The 12,318-nt window shown below is 41.6% G+C and overlaps 1 protein-coding gene across 4 annotated transcripts in view; it reads right to left on the bottom strand.

The window, feature by feature from the left end:
- plxna4 (plexin A4) overlaps positions 1–12,318 on the bottom strand; it is a 253,832-nt gene that overhangs the window by 200,122 nt on the left and 41,392 nt on the right. For all 4 annotated transcript variants that reach the window (XM_085252416.1, XM_085252415.1, XM_085252417.1 and 1 more), the window contains exon 3: positions 9,193–9,375. In XM_085252416.1, the coding sequence (XP_085108542.1) occupies positions 9,193–9,375 (183 nt within the window). The remainder of the gene's footprint in view (positions 1–9,192; positions 9,376–12,318) is intronic.

Genomic DNA, 12,318 nt, shown 5'->3' with positions numbered 1-12,318 from the left:
CTACCATCTGGATGTCTGTGAATAAAATTAATACAATTCAATTATTTTAATTATGCTTAGGATGTTTGTATATTAGAATCCAGATGTTTTCTCATAATATTTTAGTTGCTTTTTTGCTTTCTTACAACTTTTTGTTTCCCTGTATATTATGCATATAAGTACTTGCATGTGTTTGTGTGACATGGAAATCTGTCTAGAGGATCTTTTTGGATTCAACATCAAAAACAAGCAAAAAATGTCCCTTGGTTCCCTTGGATTTCCTTCAGTATGTCACAAATCACCCCTTCAACTTGAATTTTATTTCAGGGGAGAGGACGAAGAACCAGGTAGGGTCTGTGGTGAATGATATGAGGGGTTTGGAGTTTGTGTGGCCAAAATAATAATGCACTAGCATGCTGTTAGCGCAATCAGGATGTTTCTGCTGAATGTTCTCCCTCGGGTATCTCAGGAGGTTACAGCAGAACTTCATGTTGATGGTCTGGCCTTGGTGGATACTCATATGAATGATGGAAAAAATGTTAAGTATAACCCTGGTAGTGCAGCTGACCTGATATACCACTTTTGGGCTTAAACACTGTTCACACTTCTGGGTTAAACTGTTTTTTTAAACTGCTCAGTTCTCATCATCACCATGATTTTTGGCATGAACCTCTGGTCAGATTCTCAAAGTTGATCTTTTCAGGTTTGAGATCACGTTGGAATTGCAGATGTTTTAAAGCAATCCAAAAAGAAAAAGAAAAAAAAACAGCTGAAATGGCCTTGAAGGGAAAATTGGATTTAAATCTGGTATGCTTTTCAATTTGTATCAGTATTATATGTCTCATAGCTTTTTGATTTCACCTTATTTTAAAGCTGTCGTGCACGAAGAACAGTTGCATGTATTTGTATTAAGTGACAACATTAAGTGCAGTTAAAATTTTAAAGTTACTAGAAATGGAGGCTTTTTTAAACATACCGTAACTCTGGATGAGTCAAATGATAAACATAAGTCGTTGTATATTGTTTACAGTTTTTTGTCTTGATCTGTTGATGTCAAAATGATAACACGGCTTATTTCATGTGACGCATTTGTAAGTAAACTGGTTACTAACCAAACGTCAGTGTTAGTGACGGCGCTTAACTGAATAAAAAAAACAGAAAAAAGGTTTGACTAAGTTTAGAATGCTTCATAATAGAAGCCCCATGACTGCCTGGCAAAGCTATCCGAGTGAGCAGCTTGTAAACACACACAAGCTGCCAGCTTTTCTCACTGGACAGTCACACAACATGTTAATTAGAATAGAGGGTGGAGGAAAAGGGAGAGGAAGGAAGCACAGAATGACAGACATATAAAAGCACAGGAAGGGGGAGAAGAATGAAAGGAAAAAAACTCTTTTCTGCAGGTGTTTTTGTCTGTTGTGATTCACCTGCCATCTTCCTTCTGTTTGAAGTTTCTTAAAGCCATCTTAACACAGCTGAAATGCCAGCTGACGGTGTAGCACACTATCTGAGATACTAACAAGCTCCTTGTATATTTACTAAAAAGGGATCCAAATTAGGCATCCACCACATTCACAAAGTGAAGCCCCACTTTTCAAGTAGCTCACTGATAGCTGTAATGTTCAGAAGGCATTTGCTTGCATTAGATGCAGTGCTAGCCAAAATTCATGTCATGTCCACACATCATAAATTCAACAGTCAAAAGAGAAATACGGTTGCAGCGTTTTACTCCACGCCAGGGAAAATGTATTCAAACGCACGCAAAATAAGACAAGAAAATAATTTAAACTGACAAAATAAAAGGTCTTTCCCAAGGTCTAAAAATTCTGACATTTTAGTACTAGATTAACAGCCCTGTTAGGAAATTAATAAACATCAGGCATGAATTATACATGGGATCAAAGCATAGACTCCAGATTCCTTGGCAGCCCTTTGATCTGTTTATGTCCCCAGACCCTTACTTGTCCTTCTAAATAGGTAACCTCATCTTAACCCTGAGCCAACAACATGTCAGGGTCAGATAAAGTTCAAACTGTCAAGAAACACAGAGATCAGAATGAAGTTCGCCACTCTCTAACTTCTCTGCTGGCTCAAGCCATTCAAATGCACATACACACTGTGGAGAATAGCCACTCAAATCACTCATAGCTCAATATGCTGCCACATACTCACAAGAGTGAAATGAACATCAAACTCCATTTCACCACTCTCACCCTCTCACTTTACCCTTTCTCAATATTCTCTCCATCTCTGTAGCTTTCATCTTTTATTCTTGCCTGCCAATTTTGCCCTCTACACTCTTTCAGTCTCTCAGTGCAGAGCTCTGCTTTCTGCTGCTGTTCACCCACTCTTCCTCTTTCTCGTTTCAGTGAAGATCTGTGTAAGTAATAAAAAAAAAAACATCTGAGCAACCCTTGTATCTGCATATTAATTCAATTTCAGCTGAAGGTTGGAAAGCATTAAGTATACCTATAATATAACATCGAACTATACACTGAGATACTTAAATGACTAAGAGTTGTTATAGCAAATCATTGAGTTACTGCAATATAAACAACAGTCTGCAACACCACATGGGCCATTCATAGCTGGGGGCTCACCTTTGTGATACCTCCAGCTGGAGCTTAAAACCACCGAGTGCGCGCGTGTGTGTGTGCAAACATGGTGGTGTCAACCTGCAGTGAAGCAGCTGGTTACCAAGGTTTGGTTTTGTGTGTGTACATGCATGTGTGCTCAGCCCGGCTCAGCTCCTGACAGCTCATCAATTATAAAGAAACCTTGGAAAGAAGGGATAAGGCCATGCTACAGCAATGGCATCTATAAATACACCCCCTGAATGACACAAGTAACGTGAACAGCTATTTTTACATACGATCACACACACCCACACACAAAGGCTAGCAGCCAAGTACACTGAATGCACAAGCAATGTCATCCACTAAAGCAGGGCACTTTGTGTATCTGTTGAGTCAGGCCACTGCTGACTCTGCTTACCCGAGCACCATGAGATACTGTGTCTAAATCAAAGGAGAAATTGCTTTCCTAACTAAACGCCTAACCCATTTCCACACATCAGCTCTGGATGATGTGGGGAGAATCGGGTCCAAGCATTGTCTGAAGTTGCACTTTCTCACACGAAGCACATAACAGGAGAAGCTCTGCGTCAGATGCACTCATATTATTGGTAAGGCTAGAGGTGACAGCTCAGTATAAGGAGGCAGATAGATAAAACCCCAGCTCCCTCACTGTGAATTCTCCAGACAACTACCTGCACTATTCATACACTGGCTCAGTCAGACATTACAACACAGGTATTGTACAAGCTGGCAGGCCAAGCTACAGTCAGTGTCTGATCTGACTGATTCAGAAATTTTATTGCTGGATAAGTTCGAGCTTTGCCATTCTGTGCTGGATTATTTTTCACTCTGTTTTGCTCTGCATCCAGCCTCTTTCTACTCTCTCACTCACACAGTATATCTCTGTCCGGAGCTCTTTATGCGTCTCTTATTATGGTTTCATTTAACTTAGCATAATTCCATGTTTCATTCTACCCACCATCCAATGATGGAGAACTTTAGTGTGTCCAAGGAGTCTACAAAATCTGAAATAAAACAAATGAAGTTGGAGTTGGCTGAAGAAGCTGATACCACGACATGAATCATATTCATGCAACTTTATATTTACTCAACATTTCTCTCTCTGGTTTATCTCACATAACCACTGCCTTAAACCATACTTAATTTCCCTGCTCTTCTACTTTTCCTACCCCCATTTTCCCTCCTCTGTTCAACACAACCTCATATCATCCCCAAGCTAAAGCTAAGGCTTCCTTAGTGAATACAACACGGATTCTGCCTTCTGCCCATTCAGACGGCCTGGCTACTGAATGAGGGTTTTTGTCGTGGCACACGAGGCAATCACTGTCTTCTGATCCTCTTCCCAGGCCACTAATGGACTTTACTTCTCATTAGCTCCCATGATTTTCTGCACACAATTGACCAATATATATAGAGAGACTCATATACAAATATGAAATGCACACACAGGCTATTAACCAACCCCATAACTGTAGAGAAGGAATGGGAATTGGGGTAGAGGCCTAAGTAAACCTTGTCCACCAAGCACTTAGCAGAAGACGATCCATAGAAAAACAACTGGCTGGGAAGAATGGTGCACTAAAAGACTCAAGAAACGAAGCATTAGGTGAAGGAGGGTGCAAGATGTTGGAGGACGTTCCCTTAGACTTTCCCTTAGCAGAGTAACAGCAGGCGCTAATACAGCGAGACAAAGACACTAGCTCTCTTAGAATGTGTGTTAAATCAGCCTCATAGCCATGAGCTGGACAGCAGTGTCATCAGATACCAGCCTGCTGTCATCAGATCAGGTTATCCTATCGTTCACGCCGTTTATTGTATCAGCATAATATTTACACTGTGTGTGCTACACCGTCAGCTTCCCTGGGAATTAAACACTGAATGGATCACAACACACTCGGATACGTGCATGTGTGTTTTGCCTCCACTCTATACGTTTAATTCCGCACGTTTGGAGCAGCCAGTGCTACCATGGCAACTCACGTCTGGGCTTTTGCAAGCTAGTGTGGGAGCAGCAACACACACACACACACAAAACCCAGGCAACTAGCAAGACTGCTGTGGAATACTTAAAAGTAGGAGAGCATTGACATTCTGGGAATACTTGCTGAGCACTGCAGCGGTTTAGACCACTGCCCAGGAATGAATGGGCGACTGGGTGGGGTTTGTAATGGCTACTGGCCAAGGTGATAATAGCTGTGTCTGTGTGCGAGTGTTCGCGCCTGTGTTCAAGAGTATTGTGTTTATAGCATACCCCGTCCTGAAGCATATTTCATCATTAACTTTAAGCAGTTAATCCTCTGCTCCACTGACCACGGCTCAGCTCAGCCCATTTCAATAATCTGCATCTGGGGCTAACCAACCTATCATACACACACATGCACAGACAAACGCATACACACTTGCAAAACAATGACACAATCAACCCGTAAAACATATGGGACTGGTCCAGCACAATAAATATCTCAAGAAAAATCTCTCACACCTGCACACATCTATCTTCACACAATCTATTGTGCTGACAGAAAAGCCAGCTAGAAAACAAAAGTTCATTTATTAGACGAGGATACCGTAGACAGATAGCAAAGGGGAGGGGAAAATCCCATTGCTGGAGAGATGGGTAATGAGACAGTCAAGGCGCAGTAGGCTGTATTGCACTTGAACAGAAATTGACAGGGGTTGAGTCAAAAGTGAGAGTTTGACCTTTCCCTTTCCAGCAACAAACATTAACCATTCGGTGTTGAAATTGACCTGTTTTTTGCTCATGCAATCTCCCCTGACAACTTTAAATGACAGATCTCCCAGTTTCTATGCAACTCCTCTCCTGCAAGAAGCTATAGCTTTGTAAACTATCATTTATTCTCCACTGCGTAACCCTCTCTTTTCATTTCCTTGTTCCCTTATCAACAAAATTCTTCTTGGATCTTCTTCTTTGTTTTCTCTGTGTCTTCCCACCTCCTCTTTTCTTCCATTTTCTCCATCTGACTGGGACAGATTGAAATGTAGAGGCAGGAAAAAGAGTGCTAGCTGCCTTTTTCCCCAAATTCTGTGAAAGGCTTTGATTGAACCATGCGTGCATCCAGTATCTAGGACAGAGAGCTTTTCCAACCTTCGCATGTACTGCCTCACTCATTTTTCTGTTCCTTTCCATGTCAAGTTCAAGGTTAGCTGCTCATTGTATTGAGTGCCAATGCTCCCCCATTGGGACGGACAGAGGGGAGATGCATTAGCACCTCGGCAGGTGGCCTTCAATCTCATCTCTCGACTCTCTTTTCCCTCCACACGTTCTTCTTGTCCCCTAGTCCACCTCTCGAACCATGGCCCCATGGGGATACCTGGCCAGCCTTTGTCCAGTAGTGTGTAGATGGACTGCTAGGTGTGGGTGCAAGTGTTCACTGATGCATGTGTGCATGCTTATCCCGATTCAAACAATAATGTGCAACGTGTGAGTATCACCGATGTGAACCTCTTATGTGTAGTACGACCAGATGACCATGAACTAAACCAAAGCCTGCAGGGGGTTAAGGTTTTCCCCTTGACCTGCTGGTGTCTACTGGCCTGCAGTAAATGGGTTTAAACCTTACCCCAACCACAGCCTTTTATCTCCATCATATCCCCATCTCCTCCTCAAGCCACAGGCCAATGAGCACACAAACTGACCGACAGACTGGCTGAAGGAAGCCATATGGTCCATTCACTTCCACTAGCAGGAGGTAGCCATCAAAGAGCTTTCACAGCAATTCAATTCAGAACATACAGAGGGAGTGAGAGAGATGAAGGGAAAAGGAAGAGGGAACTTATTAAGAGAAGGGCAAATAGAGGTGGCAATAGGGAGTGAAAGCAAAGAAACAAGGAGAAAGCAGTTGCAAGTTTGCTGAAGAGTGCAGAGGAAATGCAGCTCTATAATAATAAAAAAAAAAACATGGAAAAGGTTTCCAAGTTTTACGTTTTGTTTGAGACAGTAAAAGCCAAGCATGGCTGTAGTTGTGGGCGTATACAAAACCCCACTGTTTAATAGTACTGCTTTCTATATGATAACATGATGGTGTTATCAAAGTCCACTCACTCTAGACTCTGTCAAAACAGACTTTAGGCCATACAGCCACTTAGCATTAATGGGCATCTAAGGCAAGTGCTGATTTGTGTGAATGTGCTTTAATGTGTGTGCCCTTTACAAGCATAGAACCTGTATATGTTAGGAATATGAGTGCGAAGTGAGAAATTCAAGCTCGCCCTTACATCTCAAAAGAACTGCCACAGAGAAGAAAAAGAGTAAAACTGAATACTGGAAAACCTTACTCTCCAGACTCTGGTCACCTGCAACTGATCTCCATTTTAGTTTGAAGTTAAGGTAGAGTTCGGTTAGTTGTGCATTGTCTTAGTTCAGGATGAGTTTAAGGGCTTGATGATAAATTAAGCTAATGAAAATCTAATCAGCACAGCCATGGCATATCTACGTCTGTACTCTGATCCGCAAGCCTCACATTATGCTAGCAAAATTTTATTCTAACCTCTATTACATTAAAGTATTTCACAGGCAAATTGAATTTAATTCACTCAGCGCCCTGCCCAGCTCAACGTCATGATGCCATAAACGTGAGCCTGTAAACACTAACATTTATCTCACCGAAACGCCACTCCATTAAACCCGATCCACTCTCTTTTACCGTAAATGCTTATATTTACTCTGGGTGATGTGTTAGTCACAAGATCATAAATAACAGTGAAAAAAAACTGAGACTGAAAGACAGTCTGTGAGTGAATCCCAGAAGAAGGAGGAGGGGGCTGAGGGGTGGAACAAGTGAGGTGGGGGAGTGTGTATAAATCAACATCCATTAGCCGAGGGGTTATAAAGTCACTGATGAAGGAGGTGGACTGAAGTTCAGACTTTTTATTGTCTTGTTGTTGTCTTTTATTGCCTGTGATGTCATCTAATGGTATACAGTTAATGACATGGGAGGGGAAGTATATACATGGGAGGGGAGGATGTGGCTGTAATAGCCCAATGTGTGTACAACTGTGTTGACACAGAGTATTGATCACCTTTGTGTGTTAGATTTTGGAGGGGTTTTTTTTCTTTTTGCCTGAATATAATGAATCTGAACAATCCTGCAGACTGGATTCACACAAGAATTTAGTGGAAGCAATATAATATAAACATTATAGAAGAAATAGCATTCAATTTGCCTGTGTGTATCAGCAGAAGACCTTTCAGCACTGGGTCCACATTCTGATCCCAGTAGTATCTTTGTTTCCTCTGTTTTTCATCCTTCTACTGTCATCACACAAACGCTCTTCCTCCTTTTATGACTTTCATTTCTGGAATATAGCTCATCTCTGTTCAGCCCCTGCTGCTCAACCCTACCTCGCTTCCCTCACTCATCTCTCCTGTGCTCCTCTCCTTCCCCAGGCCTTTAAGACTCACTGGCCTAACCGCCCTCTAGAATTAGTCTCAGTCATGGCCTTATAATACATATGTGCGTGTGTAAATGTGTGTGAATGTGTGGGGAAGTACAGTGAAAGTACAGGTTGCTACCAAGTTCTATCACACCTAGCAGCAGTGCATCATCCCATTAACTCTGAAAAGGGCTACCACATGCAGGAGGGCACAGGGGCATGAAGGGAGTCTAAGGTGGTAACCACAACACTCCAAAGCCCAGCTTATCCAGTGCTGTTTAACTCTGAGGAGACAAATCTTGTTGAGTTAGAGGCTCTTCTGTCACACAGAGTGTGACATGTTCTTCTAAGACAAACAGTTATGTTCACAAAGACACTCACAAATGCCCTAGTTAAAATAATTCTAGAAATTTTTAGAGAATATTTTTGTAACCTAGGATCATTACTACAACATTCAGTTACTACACACACAGATGTGAGAAACCCTAAATTATAAAGGATGGGAGTGACTCATAGTTCCTTTCATCACCAGGCTATGAATTTGCCTAAATTTCTTAATAAATGATGTATTTAATTTTATTCTGATGACTTAATTTGCCTCGAGGAAGAGCTAAGAAACTTCATCCAATCAATTCTGCAACATGCTGATCTGGGCTGTCTAGCAACTTCTGCAACATGCTGATGTGTGCTACAATCGGCCCCCAGGGCTCTGGATTTTATACAAGTCCAAAGTGAGGGAAAAGTACAGCGGATACCACTGATACAGGCGAATACGAGTGTATGTGTGATATATGGTGCAGTGGATGAGGAGGATGTTGAGAGATACCAGATAGGCTTTACTGTAGGAATAAACCCCCAAAGGGGCACGCCTGATCCCCTTTCCTCAAAACACACACACACACACACACACACACACACACACACACACACACACACACTCGCTTTCTCTCTACCCTGAAGTACACACACTTCCTCCATCCGCTCTCCCACTGTTTTATGTACACACCTACACACAAACACACACGTCTCTTCTACTGCGAATACAGCCGAGTCAGCTGATTTGCCTGAAAGTCAATCTGCCTTCTTACTACTATCCTTCCTCCAATCCAGTAGTCCCCAATTCCCAGCCCTTACTCTATGTTCTAACTGAGAGAAAGCAAATCTCTCCCTCTATCAATTCAACCATCTGTGCTATCTTTCAACCTATATTTGTCTCCCTTACCTTCTTGACTTGACCGCTTTTTGTTCCCACGAAGACCAGTGAGTGGTTCTTGTAGACGTAGGCAATGACTGAGGACATTTTGTCAACGGCGTCAGAAAAGAGAGGCTTGCCTCTCACCATCTCAGAGACGCCCAATGGAGCATTCATGTCCAGGCCACAAAAGTCGTCGTCAATGGTCAAGAGCTGCAAGGAAAACAACAATTAGCACAATCAGATTTTGAGGTGCTCATTTGGCAAACTCCTATGAATTCATATCTTAATTTCTCGTGAGAACAAAAATACAACATCTGACTGTAAAGGGTATTTCTATAAGGGAAGATGAGCAGGGTGGAGAAACATTTTGGATGTGAAAGATAATCTCTGACCATTGGCTGGCCACAAGATACAGCAAATGTGGGGGGAAAAAAAGAAGAGACTGCAGTCAGCCTCAAGTTCTGTAATAATGCCAGAGGCTGCTCTGTCAGGCACAATTCCCTACCGTCCACCCAATGCAACAGCAACTGTAGAAATGCCTGTGCGGCAAGATATCCAATGTGAAGTGATTCAACGTGAACTGAGTTTAAAAAAAAGAAAAAAAAGGAAAAGCAGTGCAGCATTATCACAGGGCTGTGAGGCAAAACACTGCAATGCATTTAAATATATATAGAAACTGATTTAGAGCAGGGAGAACTACAACTCTAGACGAGGTTGTTCTGTTACGCTTTCAGTGTAGACATGCCGCTGTGATTTTGTAATTACATGTAGATAGGTGTGCTTCATGTCCTATGCCTCTCTACACTTTATGTTTGCATGTGTTTAATCCTGTCAGCTGGTATATTTTCTGCAGTCACAGTGGGCAGAATGACTTATAGGTTTTGATAAGAGAACAATGGCGTGGTGGATTGGTCATTATTCGGAGCGCATGGGTTGAAACGCTTTTTTTCCAGTTTAGGACTGAAGCAGCCGCTGCTTGATTAATCGCTTCGTAATGTCGTGGTTTGCTGCAGGGTGAAATGCAAATGCACGTGGTACCGCTTTCCTTAAAAAGAAAAGAAATTATCAAAACCATCAGTAAATTTCATTGTTCATGATAGCCACACTTTACTGTATTGACTGTATCCTGAAAGGTCAGCCATTAATTGTGCAAATGGATTCACTTCTTTGACACCAGTGTCCTCACCAGAGTCGACAAAAAAGTAGAGCAATGCCTTATAGTCAATCCACACTAGCTGTGCACTGGTAATTGTACCGCTGGAAAAGTTATTTGGTAATAAATCCAAAGGTGAAGCACCAGATTCAGCTACATTTTGCTGGACGGTTCTTTGAATGTCAAAAGGAAGCTTGTTAAATGCAATATAAATGTACACTATTAGTCCAGCATTAATAATTGGCAAAATGAGGTTGACAGCATAAAGTTAACATTACCCGAAATTATTCATTTAAAATCAAAAAGTTTTCATAGTAAAATAGCAAAAGGATTATCCTGGCATGCAACGGAAATCCAACTGAATTTTCAAATCTAGAAGTGTGAACTGTCAGGTGAAGGTCCCTTTGATGGGCAGAGTCATCCTTTGACCCATTTTTCCATTTTTCTTACTGGAAGTGCACCCTGTGGGCTTTCGAGAAATCCTGCAACTACTGGGTGTCTCCAAACAAGCTGTCACTAAAGGCCACCATCATCATCAGAAGCCTCACACCAAGCCAGAGTGGACGTGTGGGATCTGCTTTCATTAGACAAATGGAACATGGTTGCTCTAGGCCGCAAGCCTCGGGCTATAAAGTGGGATTGTATAGAGCGGTAGGAACGATCGATAGAGATGACCTGAATTTAGGTCAAGATCATGCCATATGGTTAAAGGGTTGAGATAAGGATAAAAAGGGACAGGAAGAGTGACAGAAAGAAAAGGGGATAAATGATAGATACCAATAAGACAGAGATGCCAAAGAATCTAAACAAAGATGAATATCGGAGCACAGTGAAAACATACAAGTAGAAGACTTTCTCCCTTTTTTTTTTTCTCTTTTCTCGCCTTTCCTGACATGACCTTTTCAGAATGAGAGGCTGCCAAGAATGCACTCCCTGTCCTCTAAGTCATGTGGTAGCACTATGCTAGACTAATGGTGCTCCAATGAAAACCAGGGTCATTCCTTAAAGGGTCAACTGCCACCCTTCAAACCCCTCCTATTTTTCTTCAGTAATGTGTAATGCAGCTTCCTTGCATCAATTTGTACTACTATTACTCCTCATCTATGTGACAGGAAGAAAACACCCTCTAAATGCTGCATCATGCTTGGGTTCAAAGGTTAACAGAGTCTATTAGAAGCAATATGGACTGTGCTTTGTAGAATTTCAGGCTTCAGTGATTAGAAACTTCCTTGGACAATGACTAAAGTGCAGCCACTCCTGCAAAGATTAATCATGTTTCATCAGTGCAAAAACATCATTCACATCTGTGCATCTGTGGGTGATGCATGTGGAAGAAGAGGATGTGTTTACGTGTAAAAAAAAAAAAAAAAAAAAAAAGAGCATCTGTTTTATCATTTCTTCCCTCTAACGCACAATTTTTCCTGGTTGCCAATCACCACCATCTCCATCCTCCACTTTGCAATCTAATGAAATACATTTTGTCTGTCAGTGCTTTCAGGAAGAAGATGCATTTTTATTACACAACCACCAAAAGTGGCAATTCTTACTGGCAAATAAATAACAATATATAGCTCATGAGACTGTCTGCCAGTGCCATCACTGCTTCTAACATGTTTTATTCCTCTTCTTTTTGTCAGCACATCTAATTTCTTCCCCTCGCATATTTATTAATTCTCAATGGACCTTCTTTTATAATGTGTTTCATCAAAGACAAGCGATCACCTTCGGTTCACTCAGTATGAGCTCACTCTTTATCCCAATATCTCTTCTTTTCTGCTAACAAATGAGTGACCCAAAACATTGAAGTTTCAGTCCCTCCAAACATCTCAGTCCACAGGAATAGGAGGTCTTGGATTTAAATCAAATAGATGCACAGGTAAATATAGTTGAATATGTCTGAAAATGTGGTACCTGTTTGAATAATAGCAGGCTACTGTAGCTACTCAAAAGCCTCTAAAGTAAACAAACTAATTTCTTGCTCAAGCCTGGCAGGTAAGTCA

This window comes from Mchenga conophoros, linkage group LG17 (genome assembly GCF_057382185.1).
Source record: "Mchenga conophoros isolate Kocher_MC1m ecotype Shallow Benthic linkage group LG17, M_conophoros_male_GT1.1, whole genome shotgun sequence".
Classification (NCBI taxonomy): Eukaryota; Metazoa; Chordata; class Actinopteri; order Cichliformes; family Cichlidae; genus Mchenga; species Mchenga conophoros.
This window is presented reverse-complemented; position numbering and strand designations above follow the sequence as displayed.